Below are 19,012 nucleotides of genomic sequence, written 5' to 3' on the forward strand. Positions count from 1 at the left end.
TTACATGCATATTTAGTCTTAATTAGACCTTATATATTATTGACAATGTTACTTAGTTATTAGGATCAGCTCCAACAGATTCTCCATATTTTGATTTTTCTCTATTTTAAGGAAAAATGAGTTTCTTTCTTTTGCTCCAACAAATTCCCTAAATTTACAACAATCTCTAAAATTTTAAGGAGGAATTATGGAGATTTTAGAGATTGTCGTAAAATAGGTTTATGTTGGAGTTGGAGAATAAACAGAGGTTTTTCTCTTGCTTCCCCATAATACAAAAATTACAGATAAGCTATTGGAGTTGCTCTAACTACTGACTCTAGGGTAATGCAGCATGTCGGTAGCTTCTCCAACTCAAATCCAATATACAACAAAATAAGGCTAGTTATTAAATAGATGAATTTCCAATATGGTGTTCCTATTTGTGATGCACAAAGTCCATGATGTGGAGAGAAGGTCACAAGTGAGTGAAGTGACACACTAGACAATATCGTATTCTCCTAGATTATTTTTTCACCTACACACGCTTAAAATTTCATAGTTTGTTTTAGGGGTGGGCGCAGTGCGGTTTGAGGCCCAAACCGCAACCAAACCGCTTTTTTCGGTTGGCCTATATATCAAACCGCAACCGCATTACAAAAGGGCTGAACCGATTATAAAACGACACCGTTTTAGTTCGGTGTGGTTACCGAACCGTTTTTTCGGTGCGGTTCGGGTCGGTAACCGCATTTTCGGTACAAAATGCCCACCCCTAGTTTGTTTAGTGTCTATCCAACCTGTAACTTATTAAAGACTTTCACCAACATTTTATTTCTATAAAACTATTTATTCGCACATTGATATTGATAATGCAGTCATGTTTTTTTTAGTAGAAACCACAAAAATTTTATCCTCACCACACTTATTTTATGATGTTAGTGACATTTAAACTTATTTTATCTATGTTATTTCAAATAATCAACAGATCACTGCTCACTGACATTGTAATTATGATATATCCACTCGTCAGATTGTAATAGTAAGTAAATACTATAATTTCTTAACCATCTTATCTTTGGAGATGAGAAATTGGGAGTGGTTCCAACTTCCAAGTAAAGTCGAGAAAAAAAAGGAGAGAAACCAAAGCCAAGCTCCATGCTCTGTCTCACTTTGCTCTGAGTTTGAACTTTGAAGCCTTTGGACGCTGAGACGGCTTTATAATAACGGCCGTCAAAGGGTGGGGCCCAAAAGAAGACTAAGCAACAGATATATTCAATATATAAATAAAGAAAGAAATAGCCGTTGTTAAAGAAGGCGAGTCATCATTCGACACGTGTAGGGTTACACCCGGTAGAGTCTTACACGCATCCCGATGCGGTTGTTGTTTTGACCCCCCCAAAACCCAAATCTCTTGTATCTTACGGTGCTTTTGGTTCCACTGACTGTGTGGGTCCCACCAGTCCTACAGCCCGTTGACTTAATTGTCTAAATTAGAGAATCCGCGTAATCAGCTCAATTCCCAGTTGATTATTACCGATACTTGAAAATTTTATTTAATCCTTCGACATTATCCTTAATTTCCTCATGAAATTGTAGGCAAGCACTCAAATAATCTTTAACGTTATCCTTTGTTTCCTCATTATCATAGTTCAAGAATTTTTAGGTAATTAAGGTAATCTAGAGTCTTAAAAGTCCTTTCTCTATTTTTTTTCGATACAAAAGTCCTTACTTGTTTGCTTTAAAAACTTGTAAGTTAAAATTATTATTATTATTATTATTATTATTATTATTATTATTTTTTTGAATAACTTATTATTATTATTATTAATTGTTGGTAGATGATTACGAAAATCGAACTCAAACCTTCTCAAATACGTACTCTTTTTTTTTTGGAGACAATGGGTGATTCACATTAGCACAATGTTAGAGTATGATGAGTATTCTATACTAAAAATCCTTATGTAATTGATATTTGCAGGTAAACTCCATACAAACAAAACAAGGTGTCATAATAAGCTAATATATACTATCAAAAAACAATTTCGTGCCTCTTAAGGAAAAATCGACTAGCATTCCCCACTTAACTTATATAAGTTGGTTGAAGAAACACCGATCAAAATCCGAGATAGTTAATAACTCTCGACGAGAAATCATGTAGACCGAGACGGAGGCCAGTTACTAATCTAGTCACCCAAATAGGTCTGCACCTTGTCCGATCTGTCACAACGGATAAGTAACTTCTATTGACTATTGTGGAACACCATTCATTTAAGAATTCCAAAACCGTTTCATAATAATATACAACCTCAAAGTTAGTTTCACTAACCTAAAAAGTAAGACAGCCTCATAGTATAGTGCTCCCGATCGATGATTCAAATTGAACCACAGTGTGATCGTAACGCCACATATGAAGTTATGAACAAAAGCAGGGCGAAAGGAAGAAGAATCAAAACATAATTATGAGTAACGAAAGTGGAAAAACAAAAGGCACATTAAAGCACGGTTTTTCCTTCACAAAGTGCAGGGATTTCATACTTTACAACGTTTAACTTGGGAGCAATTCAGATTTTATGGGACAAAGGTTAACTTTATACCAATACAGCCATGAAAAACACCCAAGTCCTTTGCTTTCCTCTTTCTCTTTCTCTTCCTCTTTGGGTTATTTGAGTCTTATATTTTTTGAAGGGAAGCTGCTTTGGTCTAATAACACGTATATACGTACAGTGCGAGTAGAAATCATTGTAGGTGCATGCATATTATTCTCCTTACTTCTACTTTTGCAAAAATCCATGGTATATATATGATCCTCGTTTTTTATTACTAATACGATCAACGCACTTGCTTCGATTTATATATATTCATTCATATATTACTATTTCTACATTTCATATAAGATTAAAGTGTTGGATCGACGAATTGTCTCAAAGAGATTAAGACAATAACAATTAAGCAAGAAAAACAAACTACCGTGCGAATTTTTACAACTCACCTCTAGAACAAGATTAAAATATGCTACGAAAATGTTTAACGACTTCATACGTTTCATTGTTTTCAAAGTGTAGAACTAAAGTTTTGACGGATTGTCTCAAGGAGAGATTAAAGCAATAACTAAGCAAAAAAAAAAAAAAACACTAGCATGAAAAATAATGAAAACATGTACAATTAAAACACTTTGTAGCATATGTAGGTCTAAACATATGCTACAAAGTGTTTTAATTTTACATGTTTTCATTATTTTTCATGTATAATAGCCAAATATTTGACAAATTGTCTCAAAATAATGCAAAATACTGAAACGAGAAGTATATGTAAGCGTGCGAACTTCTCCATTAAATTCCCAACAAAATATTCCAAACCCGCAATTGCATGAAGAATTGAACGTTTTAAAACTGCAAGATCTTCTGCAAAAGAATCATGCAGGGGATCCCTGCTTGCATTAATTTAACACATGCAGAAAGAAGCTTAATTTAGAGAGTTCTCCACCACCGTACCCTTATTATTCATAATGATAATGAAACGATGCACTTTGTCCTAACCTTGTTCACACAGACACCATTACCACCAATTAAGAGTCCTAGATATTCTGTCCCAGCGTCCATTTCTGTCCCTGCATCTGATTGAAGAATATTTTCCTTTTGTTCTCTAATCGTCCTTTCTTCTTCGGGGAAATGAAAGGCAGAGTTTCAGCTTCACAAGCTTTCATGGAGCACATGGATTTAGCAAACGCTTTAGCTTTTTTCAGTGGCACTGATAAAGTAAAACAAAGGGCAAAGAGTGCCTTGGGATCTGGTAAAAGGAAACAGTACGTACTTCTATCATTGGAATCGCAAATGCCAAAAGCATCACTATCTTTGACAGTCGAGCTAGCTCTAGCTTCCTTCCTCGGTTACAGATCTCACTCACTCAAACCAAGCGTAGGCTTGTAGATGGAGGGAGGTAGCCCAGAACGTCTCTTTCTTTCTCTCTATTCAGAAAACAGTGAAGCAAACCCCATGTCTGAACAAAATACCAGAAACAATGACTCTTTTACTATTCATAAACAGTTAAAGAAACTCCAATGTTTGAGCAATCATGGTAAAGGCGCATGAATAACTAAAGTTGCCACTTACCAGCAAAGTATAAACGTTCAGTTGTATTGTATTAATCTCGTATGTATGAAGTTTTTGTGTGTGTATACGACGTGAAATATATACGATAACATTGTATTAAGTTGATTTGTGGATAATGTTAAGACAAAAGACGACCCATATTTTTCATATTACGAAGACCTATTGTGAAAACAGTTTTACATCCAAGATGATTAAGCTTAGGCACTTAGTTTTTGGTAGAGCGCAACACAAACGTATAATATTCACACTTACCAAGACAACACAGCAACACTAAAAGTTTAAAACGATAAAAATGTGGAGTCCTTTTCGTGGCAACACAAACCTATGAAAATAATTTCATTTGTGTCTCTGTGCTGTGTACAATTTTTCTCCAAGGGTTGTCATAGCATACAAAGGACATGGTATCCCGTGGTCTGAAAGACTGATATGACGCTATGGGACTTGAAGGCATCGCGTAGTTCAAAGCAGTCGTGAACTTGCGACTTCACAATTTTCTTTACAAGGGTAATGAGTGGAAATTTTTTTTGGGGACGTTAGCTAAAGGCCAGAAGTCGAACCCAGTACCCAGTAAATTTTTTTTGGGGACGTTAGCTAATATCTAAACTGGAATCAAAACCAAACATTGGGGAAATAGAATCACCAGTTTTTTTTTTCTTTGGTCTGAAGAATCATCAACTGGTTCATATCACAAATTTCTATAGAACATATGTTGGCCAAGCCAAAACGAATTCTGTACCCAGTGAAGGGTGACAATAATTCTATTATATAAAATGGAATAAAACCGAACTGTAGAATTGACAAACCATCAGGAAAATTCCACAACTTTCTGAATTATAGTTACACAAAAATCTCCAAGTAATTCTTGGGTTAATCTTAAGATGAGTACAAAAGACCTAATTATCTAATGGCCAACAAAACTATTGTTTCCTTCCCCTGCCTTTTTTGGTTGGCTGTGCATCCATCTGATCTTTCCCAGTAACTTCCGATGGATCAACTGCAAAAAGGAAACAAGACAAAAGAAAATGCATGATTGTTAGTACAACTGATGCAAACAACATCAAGGTCAAAACTGGAAGATTCCAAAGACATCCATAGGACAAAAAATTGCAATTTCAAAGCAATGCTGCTTCAATCATGGTCTTGTATTTTAAGCCAGTTTCTAAGCTTCAACGCTACTTGTTCCTTTCAGTAAGGTGAGCAACCTTTCAAGGCTTTAAGGGCCATTTGAAAACAGGTGCCACCCTAGATCAGAGATATTATTCCACAAAGAAAACATGACACTTGTTCAATTGAAGCACATAGCAGGCAATCCAACCTTTTCAGGTACTATAGTTCTAAGACCCAGCGAACAGGAAGGCAAAATAATTCACATACATGTTAATCATAAAAAAAGATAATGTGATATACCTTCAGGACCCCTGGCCATCAAGGTGAAGAATATGTTGTTCAGTTTCTCCATCTTCTTAGCATCCTGCGCCTGATCTGTCTTAAATTTCAGACACTGCAAAACCAAAAGAATCGATTGAATGAGTAAATCATGTGCAATGGTTTTCTTGTATCTAGAAATTTGAATTCATAGATAATATCCTAAGCACTTAGTCATCATAACCATTGATATGCATTAAATCCCAATATCAGTATGCAGAGTACTGACAATAATGTAAATGATATGCAATATCAGTATGCAATGTCATGCAAATATTTTTTTATTAACAATAATGTAAATGATATGCAATCCAGGTTTCCAAAGGCAAGTGCAGGAGATATGGGGATTTAAATAGCCTGCATTCTACATCTAAGCAAAACATATGTGATACACCACATTCCAAAAGTGCATGAACACAATGGCACTGATATCGAATTTCAGTATAGTCGGTTTCTGGTTGTAGAATTCTTTTTAAAGCACCAACTTACCATCAATTCCTCAATGGGAACCCTTGTAAGGGATTCTGACTCAAATCCTAAATTTCCCAAAGTTGCACGTAAAGGATTATTGAAGAGTTAACACATACAGCAAGTTAAGTACAAGCGCACATATTGAGAGAACACATAAAAACTCATACAACGTTAGTCTAAAAGTATAATGCTAACCATACATATTTTCTGTAACTGATATTCTTTTACTTAATTTCCTATAATTCAACGCGTTACAAAGCTAACTGAAGTACCCAAACAAGGACTAGTGTTAGACTAATTGCATCAACCATAAGCCTCAAAACAGAAAATAGCTATCCAAACAGAAAACATTAATGTAAAGTCCCAACCATTAAGATCGCTTCTACCTAATATCAAAGGCAGCTTCAAACTCTGCAAGTTCAATCTCAATAATATAGCGGCTAAATTCTCTTTAAAAAAAAAAAAAAATCAAATCCATTCACAAAGCTAAATCAAGAGTCTCAGGCAATGCACCGACACTATAAAGCAGAGAACAGGTAACCAGTTGTACCTCTTTATTATCGGTGACTTTGAGAACCAGCTTTCCATCGCAATGCCGGTACTTCATCACATACCGAGTCTGCAAGCAACAAACAGATCAACACAATCAACAGTTAAATTTAAAGACCAAAGGCAATCTAACAGCATCTAGTTCACTACTATGCCTAAATTCAACTAACTATTTGCTCGGTCTCGGTCTCGGTCTTGATTTTAAAGCCCAGACATTGGATCAAAGACACACACACATAAAAAGCAATCAAGAAGTAGGCAATTTCAATCCTCCTCTTCAATTTCCTAAAGCAACCAAACAGAAAAGAAACAACAAGAGAAAATCGGACTACCGAATCAGGATCGTTGCGGAACAACTGCACGGATCGCTCGACGAATTCGTCCCAGGACGTAACGTACACCATTGTTAGGGTTTTTGATTGAAGAACGTAGAATCCGAGGATTTCAAGGGAGATGGATGGGTTTATTGCCTTTTCAACGCCAACAAGGACGTCGGTTGTGTTTATATTAGAGACCTTCCACCATAAGGGAAAGGTGCACCTAATTGGGCCCAGCTCGGTTTTCTTATCTGGGCCTCCCTTACTCAAGACCCGTTTCTTTAGGACGCTTTATGGGTCATGGATATACCCGCTAGTTGTTTTAGTTTTTGGAAAAAGATTAATGTAGAAATAAAATATGTTTTCTATTATTACAAAGAATAGTAATGTTTTCTCAACAAAAAAAAAGAAAAAGAAAAAAGAATAGTGCATGACCTAATGAGTCATGTTTGGACGTCACAAGCGGGAGTGTTGCCGACCAGCCTTTATGTGGAGGATATATATGTAGGAGCTAGCCGGACTTGCTTGAACTTTTGCCGATTGGCTTACTAGAATAAAAATGTGATTTAGGTGAAACAAGAGAAAGTACTGTTTCTGGTCATAATTAGCAATCTTGTGTAGTTGGTTGGATACTATATGATTCGGTTTGCTCTTATATATAAAAAAAACAAAAACCATATCAGCCCATAATCGGGTCGTCACTGACTGCATGTGTTGCAGAACCCTATCCACCTATAAAGGTACAAGTACGCTAGCTTCATCCTTTTTGATTGCTTCAGGGTTTGATCTCCCTGAATATCCTTGTGTGCTCATAATATTGTCTCTGATTGCTTATGTGATTACGGTGATTAGAAATTTAGGTAGCAGTTTCTATTAGATTCGTGATCATATATAGTTTATTTTGATTTAGGTATTGCATGTCTTGGTGATCATCATGATAATCTCCCTAAAATAATAGAGATGTCTGGAATGGGAAGTAACAAGGAGTGATATGACAAAGCAAGGATATATATAGAAGGTGTTTAGAACTTTAGATGGGACACACACACACACACACATTTTCAATTATATCTCTCTTACATTTTCAGATTATGCAGGAGCACATAGACAATATTAGGGCGGCATACACATACACTAAGTAAAGATGATGTAAATACAGAAAGCAGTTGTGACCTATATGAGCGATAAACTTGCTCTCAAGGCTGGAAATGAGAAGGTATAGTAGTCTATGGACTAATTAGCGTACTGTTGTAGATTTCTTCAACCATATACAGGCTTCTGCGTGCTTTCAATTCGCAGATTGTGTGTGTTTCTTCCTGCATAATATTATTCTTAACTGCAAGTATAGTTAATCTGAGAAGGCATTTAGGCAGATGATGCTTAAAGAGTCCAATCACTCCTAAGCAATTGGTTTATCTGGTGTCTTAACATTTATCAACAAGGTCAGGCAGGCTAACGAGTAGTCTAACACTAGTAATACCCTTGTCAATATCAGTAAAGGTGTTATCAAATAATCCATACCCTTTTTTCTCAAAAAAAAAAAAAAAAAAAAAAAAAAAAATCATCAGAGTGGATTACACATGCTTTGGCTTGTGTTGCCTGCAGGACGATGATGAAGGTGGTTGTCTTGGTTGCTGCACCAAAAAGTTAAGAACATATAAGCAAATTCTGCTAACAAATTAATTGGAGGTAACGCATGGCCTTCATAGAGTCTATAAGTTTATTTTATCACTATCAAATAACAGGTCAACCAGTTTTTTGATAAAACCACAGTTTAGCTTCCATGGCAGAGGTTTAACGAGTGAAACTGTTTATGAAGTAGAGTATTCAGTTTGCACCGCGATTATAGTGTTCCAGGCCGGTGAGTCTGTGGCTTTATAATCTTAGGATATCTCCTTTTTGTTGCGGTGGTTGAGTTATAGTTATGGATGTTTTCTTTTTGTTAAGGCCATGAATGTGTGTGAATTTTGTTTTCTATTCGCTTCAGCGAAGCATGGAAGTGATACTCTATTTGACAAGTTGGATACCAGTGGACTGAGTGCACTAGATGCTTCAGTATATGTAAAAATCCTCGGGAAGGTTATTTCACTAGGCTGATCATCCAGAGCGGGCAAGTATTTTATTTTAAGATGGAATGGTTGCTAAAAAAAAAAAAAAAAGATGAATTGTTTTGGGATGGGTGCTTATTCTGTTCTAACACGGTTTTTGCTAGCCAGGGAAACAGATATGCCTAGATGCCTGCTTAAAGCTTGCAATGATCATGAGGGAATCTTTCAAGAATAGGACAGATGAACTAGATCCTAGATCATATAAACAAACTGGTGTGCAGTTTGCTGTACCTTTTTTTTTTTTCCTTACGAAAAATGTTGTTTGGAGGTCATGTTCTTAGGAGAAGACTTAGTTACACACACATATATAAAAAATATATCTTAGCAGGCAGTCCATAATCGTATTCTTTCCCAGTAAAAAAGTTTACAGTAGAGAAGTTCAATGAAATATTTGATCTGTAACAATCATGTACTGCGTGAAAGTTGACTCAAAGTCTTAATATGGCAGTGACACTGGCAGAATACTGCAGGAAACCTATAGAGACATATGAAATAGTATTAGATGAGCCGAAAATTTAAGCAAAGATTTACCCAAATACAAAGTGTCTTCAGTGTGCTCGAAACTCATTCATAGCCACTTTCAAGACGACCATATTCTCAAAATCAGCAAAACAACAGCGATGAAATCACTACCAGAAAGGACTTGTGGATACCTAAGATTAATCCCACTCATGGTTTTCGATTAGATTTTTGCTCAATTAATATATCATGCATATACTTTTACGCTGTCAAAGAGGTATAATCATGACATGCGCATTTACTATCCTCTTCCATTAAGAGTTACAGTTTCCATTGATTATGATTGTTTCTTGTTGTAAATAAGACTCATTTCCCAAATAGAAACAACTGAACTACTGAAGTGGATTGTGATATCAGTTGGGATAAATGAAGTTCGGAGTATTGTTGTTATTGCTTTATGCCTTTATGTTCCTTTCAAAATCGTCAATATCTTGAAGTTTCTTTAACCATTTAATGGTAATGCTAACTGAAATTAATATATATATATATATGGATGGTAGGATTACTAAGAAAAACTCCAAGATGCCAGCCAATTCTAAACAGAGCTGCAGGGGAGAAAGAAGGTCTTTGAAAGCTGTGCATCCATGTATTGGTCCCTGAGGAGTTTAAAAGGAATCAGAAAAATTGGTTTCATCTGGATCCTCAAGGACAAGCCATTTGGCCCATGTAGCAAAATTTTCTTCGGGCCTGTTTGGTTTCATTATTCGTGGTTCCACTCTTCTTTACTTGCCTATAGCCAGGGGGGGGGGGGGGGGGGGGGAGTCTGCATTAATATGGACACAACCCTTCAAACCACCCTCAGCATCATGAGATCAGCAGCTGATGTCTTCCAAGTCATACATAATGTTATGAAGTTCCACAGAGCTTGTGCAGCACCTTCAAAATAGATGGTACTTTGGAAAGGAGAGTTGTTGACAGATCCTTCGAAGATTGCATTATTAAGGTACATTTGCAAAGACTTCTGGCTAGACCTGTATCAGTACTAGTATATAGCTAGCACATTTTTGTTTATTCAGGTCTATGTTTTGTGTGCTAAGATATGTTAGCTAGCTATGAGCCTTTAACAATGGATGCATCACAGAGAGCTAACTACCTCCAGAGATACCGCAATTCATAAGGGAACATAAACATTACAAGTTATTGGCTACAAGAGGTGTACTATACTCAATACCTCGAGTGCCACCTTTGTTTTTTTCTATTCAAACGGGAGCTCATACTCAATGCCTCACACCTAGTTCATGTTTTTTCACTTAGGTCAAGTCATATTCAGTTTTCGCCAATGTTATTGTCAAATCATGAATCTTGCATTTGTGCTCAGCCTCATGCTTTAATCAGGGGCATGCTGGGTCTCGGAGAGTATCAGTGGCAGGGTTGCTAGTAAGCATGCAATAACTTCCCCCATGGTTGGACTATTTGGATGCATCTCACTATTTCATTGCTTGAATTAGTCATCAACATGGGATTTATCAACTCTGAAGTCTCCCCTGCCCTCCATTTGTTCCATGCCTGCATAATTTTGTGAATATTCAGAAACAAGATCAGACAGTATTACTCTTATAATTAATCACTTTTAGCTATAGCGCCGCAGATAAAAGGACATAAAGCCAAACCTCTTGTGTCACTTACATTACTTACAAGATCCTCTCCATTTTCTTCGCGACAAAAATAACTATTTTTCTCTCCGCGTATATATTCTGGAGTAATATAGATGCTGCATATCATCAACAAAAATAAGATCAACTTTAATAAAAGTGTCAATTTTAAAGCCTTAACGAATTTTCTTTGTAGGAAAATCTAGTGTTAGTGCTACAAGTATATATGTTGATGATGACATTTTTATGGCACCCTCATTAGCTCAACTTTACCCCTCCAATTAGATAAGTGATCACTGATGACCCGATGGGTACCCACTGTTTTTTGTTCTATATGAGACTTTTCAAAGAGATGCAATGCCGTCCCAAAGATTCTAAGCTCTAGTGGTCAAATGCAGCTACACGAGCTCACTTTGTTGACTAGCTAGCTAGTTCAGTTCATTAATTAAAGCACGAAGGCCAATGAAGCTGCACGTATTTGCAAGTTTAAGGTTTGAGAAGCAAAATGACACAACCACCAGATTCAACAGAAGCAGCAGAGGAAGAAAGGCAGCAAGTAGAAGAAGTAGAAGAAGCAGAAGAAGCAAAACATGGCAAAGGGACATGGAAGCACGCAGCGTTTCATGTGGCCACAACGATTGCCACACCTGCTGCCTATGCTCCTCTGCCTTTTGCTCTCGCTTCTCTTGGTTGGCCTCTCGGTAATTACATAATTTTAACTTGTACCTTTCTGATTCATAAAGAAGTTATCTCTAGTAATTAATTGATTGGGGGTTGATTTTCAGGGGTAAGCAGCTTGGTAGGTGCAACACTGGCCACATGGTATTCTAGTCTGCTCATCGCTTCTCTGTGGAAGTGGGATGGGAAGAAACATGTTACCTATCGCCACCTTGCCCAAAGCATTTTCGGTACACTTTCAACAACTTATCTATCTGCCACTCTAATCAGCACGCATCGTATACCATGACAGCATGACTCTCGAAAGCGCCTTTAGTTATTCTGAAAGCATTTGTACTTATAGGTGCTTGTAATAAAAATGCTTTTCACAACAGCAGTATCAAAATGCCTTTGTTTTAGTCACTTTACAGTTTACACAACAGTAAACATGCTATGTTAATTGACACGTCTTTGTTTTCACGTTCTTAAAGGGTTCTGGGGTTATTGGTCTATTGCATTTTTTCAGCAGGTAGCTTCAATAGGCAATAACATTGCCATTCAAATTGCAGCTGGGAGTAGCCTTAAGGTTAGTCAACCAACTCTTCAAGTCTAGCTTCAGTTTATTTCCTGTAGTGCGCTTATTTCGGGCACCACAAGGTTACACAAATTGAAGGTATCAGTACTGAAAATTCGGTATCAGCAAGTGACCATTTCCTTCGTTAGAGAAAGGAATTGAATATATATCCCTTGGCTATTTCTCGTGCAGGCTGTTTACAAGTATTATCACAAGGATGGTGACTTAACTCTGCAACATTTTGTTATTTTCTTTGGGGTCTTTGAGCTCTTTCTCTCTCAGCTCCCTGATATACACTCCTTAAGATGGGTAAATGCCTTGTGCACTTTCAGCACAATTGGCTTTGCTGCTACAACCATTGGTGTCACAATTTATAATGGTATATATATGCTTCTGTAGTCCTGTACATCATATATACAGACACCATATATACTACTAGTCTATCAAATTAATTGCTTCTTTGAAATCTGACTTCATTTCATTACAGGGAAAAAGATTGACAGAAAATCAATCAGTTACGGTTTAGATGGAAGCTCCTCATCCAAAGTCTTTAGAGCCTTCAATGCTCTCGGAGCAATTGCCTTTTCCTTTGGAGATGCAATGCTTCCAGAGATACAGGTTATCCATACAGACATTTCTCATTTACCAATTTTCAGTGTTGAAGTAAGGGCGTAAGGCTAATGATCATTTTGTTTGTCGAATATGGACCATTTAATTTTGCTTTACCAGAACACTGTGAGAGAACCTGCAAAGAAAAATGTGTACAAAGGTGTATCAGCAGCTTATGGTATCATAGTGTTGAGTTACTGGCAATTGGCCTTCACTGGGTACTGGGCTTTTGGGTCACAAGTTGAGCCTTACATCTTGTCTTCACTTACTGTTCCTCAATGGACTATTGTCATGGCCAATCTTTTTGCTGTCATACAAATATCAGGATGCTTTCAGGTACCCTGCTTCTCAGATACTAACATAAATACTTACATCTCTTGTAAGATATCTGCTGACTTATTAGGTTCGAAGATTGACTTATAGTTGAACAACATAACGTCGCACTTACTGTAGTGTACTCGGTTTTCTTAGATATACTGCAGGCCAACATATGCCTACTTCGAGGAGAGACTGTTGTATAATGAAACTGCTACAATTCGTTCCTCACTAAGAAACAAGCTAGTTCGTCTTGTTTGTACCTCCATGTATATGCTACTTATTACACTAGTTGCAGCAGCCATGCCATTCTTTGGGGATTTTGTGGCAATATGCGGAGCAATTGGGTTCACACCACTGGACTTTGTGTTCCCTGCTATGGCATATCTAAAAGCTAGAAGAAGACGGCACCAAAACACCAAAATGTATCTGTCTTTGCTACTTCTTAACTTTGCTATAGTGGTTTGGTTCTCGGCTGTTGCAGTGTTCGGTTGCATTGGGGCAGTCAAGTTTATTGTGGAAGATGTCAAGACTTATAAGTTCTTTCATGATATGTGAGATCTGCTTTGCAAGACTGGCGAGTTCTTGCAGCAGTCTTATGACTTGTACTTTGCTAGTCTCGAGTATGAAATGCAAATATTGCAGGAAGAAAATGTAGACCGCAAGTACCAGTGCCTTTGCCACTATTTATTGGTTATATATGGCAATGTAGCTCAATGTTTTATGATGGCTTTCAGGTTCTGCGCCTTATTAGGAGAAACTATTGATTATATGTTCTGTTGACGCTAACAAAGTTGCTTCGATTAAACTCCCGTAAGGGCGTCATTAGATTGTCGAATAAACTTTGTTGGTATTTTTGTAAGTAAATTGGGCTATTACCATTCAATACATGATTTCCCATGATCACAAGAAAAACAGAAGATGCAGTGGACTTGGAGAAAAATTCTCCTGTCTTCCCGGTGGTTCAAGGAAACAAAGAGGAAGATCGCAGAATCATGAGGAGAAGATCAAGGAGAATCATCTCACGTGATCTTGAGTTAAAGTTGGTATTCATACCATATCAGTCTGCATGATTATGAATTGATATGCATATCAATTAGAGTGATTGAATATTCACATCTGCATTAAACGTTTTTGATATGCATATCAATCATAGATTGGTTTTTCATAAAGTTAGAATGTTTTGAATGTTTATCAAAATCAGTTTGAAAACCTTCCCATTTTGTTCTTGTTTTTGGTGACAAGAAAAGATTTGATTTAGGGGGAGTTTTGCTCCCCTATAAAAGGTCTTTCAAACTACATTCTGGAGGCAGGGTTTTTCGGTGTTTTGTTTTCTTGTGTGTTGCATAGTCTTCACAAATTGATTTCTGGAAAAACTCTCCTTCATATTTACTTATTCATATCACTGCATTATTTCTCTCATATCGTATTTGAGATCGGTGTGTCCTTGATACAAGGTGAAAGAGAAAGATTGATTTTGTAAAGCTCACCTGACTTTGAGAGATTTGAGTTTGCAGTATAGGTTATTCAAATTGTATACAAGTTAGCATTGTTGCTTGTAACGTGGTTGAGTTGAATACCACGAGTTGTGATCTGTAACAATTTGATTCATATTGGATTTGTTCCTCGTGTTGGCTACGTTAAAAGCCACGCAGTGAAGTTTCCTCAAAGGTGAGGTTTACACTGCGTCAGCAAATTCTTGTGATCTTCATTCTTGAGTAGTTTAATCACAAAACCTTGTTTACTACTTAAAACCATCTAGTTCTTATTCCATCTGGTATTTACAATTTTCCACAAGTAGATACGAGTTATAGGAACATAATGCGATTATGAGATAGAGCTCGAATTTCATATTCAAGTTTTTTCGTTTTTAGACAACGATCAATATATTAAATGAAACTGAAAGCACAATGGGTAGATGCAAAAAATGTGTCAAATATAAAGCTCTAAAGCAAAGCTAGATGCTTAAGCGCATCTAATTTTAAAAGTAATAAGATCATAACCATATGTCAAAAAACATCGAATAATGAATTGTATTAGTCAAGCGAGCAGTGAGGATTGAAATTGTAATAGTAACCGTAACTGTAATGATAACCCGATAAGTCTATATTTGTCCAAAAGAAAATGGGGTTTTGTCCATTTACCCCATTTCTAGGGATTTTTTTCTCCCTTACCCCATTAAGTTTTTTTAATTCCCTCTTACCCAATACACTCTAAGGGAGTCTTCCCTAATACCCCATTAAGATTTTTTTTTTGTTTTTAATTTTTTTTAAATACCATTTTACCCCTCACCCCTTTGTTACTTAGAGAGAGAGAGAAAATGGAAGAGAGAGAAACTATAGGAGACTTCGCCGGAGCTCGTCACCGGCCGCCGGAATCCGGTCACCGGTCGCCGGAATCCGGCCAACTTTCGCCGGATTCCGGTCACCGGCTGCCGCCCACCGGAAATTGCTGAAAATCTCACCGGAAAGTTTTTTTGCCCCCAATAGACATCTATTGCCCCCTAATAGACGTCTATTGGCCCCCAATAGACGACTATCAGCCATGTATTGCCCCCCAATAGACGACTATCAGCCATGTATTGCCCCCGAGTAGACGTCTATTGCCCCCCAATAGACGTTTAGATTACCAAAATGGTAATTAATCTTCCTAAAACTACACAAATAAAACTTTGATTAAAGAAAAAAAAACGAGGAGATTACATCAATTCAAAACGTCTATTGCCCCCTAATAGATGTCTAGGGGCAATACACGTCTATTGAGGGGCAATACATGGCTAATAGACGTCTATTGCCCCCCAATAGAATTTTCAATCTCCGGAATGGGAACTAATCTTCATAAAATTAAATAAATAAAACTTTGATTAAACAAAAAAATGAGTAGATTACATCAATTCAAATGTCTATTGCTCCCCAATAGACGTATATTGCCCCCCAATAGACGTCTATTGGGGAGCAATTGAATATTATTTTTTCTGTCTTCTTTCCTTTCTGGCCTTCTGTTGCAAAACAGAAGTAGCACCATTTTGATTCGCCCCCCAATACAATTTTTTTTTTTTTTTTCCTTCTCAGATTTCTTCCCACAGTTTACAAAAAAAAAAAAATTGGGCACCAGAAAATGCTCTGGGCACCGAAGACCAAAGCACCCTCAGGCGACAGACCTGCAATAGTGAAGTCGAATTACAAATTGCTCTGCCTGCAAATTTCACATTTACTCTTTGAATAACTTGAACCACCTTTCCCAACGTCCTGGCTATCCGAGGCGTCAAATTTGTCAAACCCCTATTTCCATTACCACGTCCTCTGCTCACTTGAGTCTTACAAGCACCCCCATCCTCATGAAAATCACCCGAATCGTTCCTCTGGGCCCAACCGAACCGTTTCCGAGCTTAAAACGCAGCACCGTGCTTTTCCGGTGTCCGAAGAGGCATCCCCGGATCGGAAGCTTTGGCCTTGGAAGCTTTAGTTGGCGTCTTCTCAGCCCTACTCCAAATCGCCGACTTCTGTTCTGGCTTAGGGTTCTGAATCGGGTTAAACGGAGCTCTCGACAACTCCGAGCTGGTTCGGCCCGTCACCGTTAAGTCCTTAGGGTTCACCGGCACGTTCTCCGCCTCTTCTTTTCTTCCCGAATTCGATCGCAACAATTTAAAGACAGCGCCAGAGGAGAGAGAGACAGGGCCGGAGGAGAGAGAGAGCGCCGGAGGAGGGAGAGAGAGAGAGAGAGAGAGAGAGAGCGCTGGAGGAGAGAGAGCGGGATGATAGGGAGAGATGAGGGTGGTGGCAGTGGTTGTAGTTTCTTAATTAGGCTGAGGGCATATTTGTCATTTCTTTTTAATTTGGGTTAGTGGGAATGAAAATCTGTTGCTAGGGTAAGTGAGATAATTTTGGTGCTTTGGGTCAAGAACCCAAAGAAAATTTCCAACACTAGCAAGAGCTTGCAAGGCGGTCGCAAGCAACGCCTTCGACTAGTAGATCGGGCAAGAGGTCACGTTCTGAAATTATTAGGTCAGACTCGTAAGGTCGTAGCTAGCCACCGCTGTCCCTCTGAGAACGAGAAAGACATCTCGTATTGCAAATTTGAGGCCAAAACGGCGTCGTAGCAGAGCCCTCCAAAACGCGCTCGTTTTGCCTTTCACCGAGCACAAATATCAGAAGGAACCAGCCCACACAGTCTTCCACAAAGCAAAGCAGTTACAGAAACCTCTCTCTCTCTCTCTCTTTCCCTTTCTCTACTCTATGATTCTGATTCCAAATCCCCATATCAAATTTCTTGCCTTTTCTCTCTCCTAGGGTTTAATTGAGCAGCTTCATCTCCAATCTCTCTCATTTCCCTCCTCCAATGTCTTCCTCCAATTCCAAAGCCGCCCCCTACGGCACCCCCCTCCCTCCACCCGCCGCCGCCGCCGCATTCACAACCCCAACCACGACGTTCTCACGCGCCAGAGACGCCACCCAGGCCGTCTTCGCCACGCGCCGCCCATGGCTCGAGCTGGTCCAGCCTTTCTCCAGCTTCACGCGCCCCGAAACTTTTGGCATGGCCACGCTCCGAATCAAGAGCAACCTCAGCCACTTCCGGGTCAACTACGCCATGGCCGTCCTCTTCATCCTCTTCCTCAGCCTCCTCTGGCACCCCGTCTCCCTCATCGTCTTCCTCCTCGTCTTCGTCGCCTGGTTCTTCCTCTACTTCTTCCGCGACGCTCCCCTCGTCCTCTTCAGTTGGATCGTCGACGACCGCATCGTCCTCGCCGTCCTCGCCGTCGTCACCGTCGTCGCTCTCGTCTTCACCAGCGTCTGGTTGAACGTCCTCGTCTCCATTCTCGTTGGGATCGCGCTCGTGCTGTTACACGCGGCGTTTCGGGGCACTGAGGATTTGTATAGGGATGACCTAGAAGGCGGTGGCTTGTTTTCGGTCGTGGGCAGCCCCACCCGTAATGGCTACACCGGCTTTTAGCTCTGCCTCTGGATTTTGGGTACCTTTTGTGCCAAGAATTGATCTTTGATTCGGAGGAGGAGTTCATTTTGGCTGTGGTTAGCTCTATTCTTTGGTTTTAGTTTTAGTTTCGAGTTTCCAGTTCAGTTGGTTTTTTTCCTTACAACACTTTTGTAAAGGTAGTGAATTGACCAACCTATATAGATTTTTCTTACTAAAACGTGTATCAGAGTGCCTGGTTTTATGCCAATATATGGTGTTGCTTCGAGTTTGGTTGTGAAAGGAAATTATTGTAACGCTCTTTGGTTCTTGGATTAAGGCATTTGAATTTCGACTCAAAATGTATAGCTTTTGTTGTTACATATTTACTTGCCTTCATTTTCGTTGTCATATTGGTGCATTAGTGAATCTTGCTAGCGTTACCATGTCTTAGATAAGTTTCAGGGAGCTATGTTGATTTAAATCCCATGAGTGAAAGGTTTTGATAGTATAGCTCGCTCTGTGAGTTTAATGACCATGACTGCTCCATATATGTCACTGTACATAGGTGTTTCAGACTTTGAAGGCTGGATGATGAGGAAGCTACACTATCTCCTTCTAGACTTCTAGTGTAGAGATGCAATGCTTGTTTTTTTTTAATCCATGTGAGGGAAGTCTCTGAATTGATTACTGGAAAAGGGAAAGCAATAATTATTGCTGCCATTGCCTTTAATCGGAATGCTTTTCATCTGTAGCTGGTTTCCACATGGACCTTCTTTCTGAATTGTGATGGCTTCTGTTTCATATTATTCTGGAATTGTTTTGGTGGGGTAGGATTAAGCAACTGAGGAGTGAGGGAGGATTCACCATATGATTACTGGTT

The 19,012-nt window shown here is 38.6% G+C and overlaps 3 protein-coding genes across 3 annotated transcripts; 2 read left to right on the forward strand and 1 right to left on the reverse strand.

Annotated features, from left to right (window-relative positions):
• Positions 1 to 4,813: 4,813 nt before the first annotated feature.
• Positions 4,814 to 7,023, reverse strand: LOC133739079 (signal recognition particle 9 kDa protein). Its single transcript, XM_062166794.1, has 4 exons — positions 6,863 to 7,023; positions 6,532 to 6,600; positions 5,493 to 5,586; positions 4,814 to 5,079 (listed from the first exon to the last, which is right to left on the reverse strand). The coding sequence occupies exons 1-4, from the start codon at positions 6,932 to 6,934 to the stop codon at positions 5,003 to 5,005; spliced, it is 312 nt and encodes a 103-aa protein (XP_062022778.1). The 5' UTR covers positions 6,935 to 7,023; the 3' UTR covers positions 4,814 to 5,002.
• A 4,489-nt stretch (positions 7,024 to 11,512) lies between these two features.
• Positions 11,513 to 13,948, forward strand: LOC133739906 (GABA transporter 1-like). The gene is made up of 7 exons (XM_062167720.1): positions 11,513 to 11,767; positions 11,852 to 11,974; positions 12,215 to 12,309; positions 12,490 to 12,676; positions 12,785 to 12,915; positions 13,027 to 13,242; positions 13,378 to 13,948. The coding sequence occupies exons 1-7, from the start codon at positions 11,572 to 11,574 to the stop codon at positions 13,777 to 13,779; spliced, it is 1,350 nt and encodes a 449-aa protein (XP_062023704.1). The 5' UTR covers positions 11,513 to 11,571; the 3' UTR covers positions 13,780 to 13,948.
• A 3,312-nt stretch (positions 13,949 to 17,260) lies between these two features.
• Positions 17,261 to 18,418, forward strand: LOC133738036 (PRA1 family protein F2-like). Its single transcript, XM_062165472.1, has one exon. The coding sequence runs from the start codon at positions 17,560 to 17,562 to the stop codon at positions 18,169 to 18,171; it is 612 nt and encodes a 203-aa protein (XP_062021456.1). The 5' UTR covers positions 17,261 to 17,559; the 3' UTR covers positions 18,172 to 18,418.
• Positions 18,419 to 19,012: the final 594 nt, after the last annotated feature.

This window comes from Rosa rugosa, chromosome 3, assembly GCF_958449725.1.
Source record: "Rosa rugosa chromosome 3, drRosRugo1.1, whole genome shotgun sequence".
NCBI classification, from domain to species: domain Eukaryota; kingdom Viridiplantae; phylum Streptophyta; class Magnoliopsida; order Rosales; family Rosaceae; genus Rosa; species Rosa rugosa.

Excerpts from the sequence above, each read along its gene's own strand:
- LOC133739079 (XM_062166794.1), bottom strand. The coding sequence starts at position 6,934 with ATGGTGTACGTTACGTCCTGGGACGAATTCGTCGAGCGATCCGTGCAG. Across the intron at positions 5,587-6,531 it reads AAGTCACCGATAATAAAGAG|TGTCTGAAATTTAAGACAGA; the intron begins GTACAACTGGTT and ends TTGGTTTTGCAG. Across the intron at positions 5,080-5,492 it reads GATGGCCAGGGGTCCTGAAG|TTGATCCATCGGAAGTTACT; the intron begins GTATATCACATT and ends TCCTTTTTGCAG.
- LOC133739906 (XM_062167720.1), top strand. The coding sequence starts at position 11,572 with ATGACACAACCACCAGATTCAACAGAAGCAGCAGAGGAAGAAAGGCAG. Across the intron at positions 12,677-12,784 it reads TGGTGTCACAATTTATAATG|GGAAAAAGATTGACAGAAAA; the intron begins GTATATATATGC and ends ATTTCATTACAG. Across the intron at positions 13,243-13,377 it reads AAATATCAGGATGCTTTCAG|ATATACTGCAGGCCAACATA; the intron begins GTACCCTGCTTC and ends CGGTTTTCTTAG.
- LOC133738036 (XM_062165472.1), top strand. The coding sequence starts at position 17,560 with ATGTCTTCCTCCAATTCCAAAGCCGCCCCCTACGGCACCCCCCTCCCT.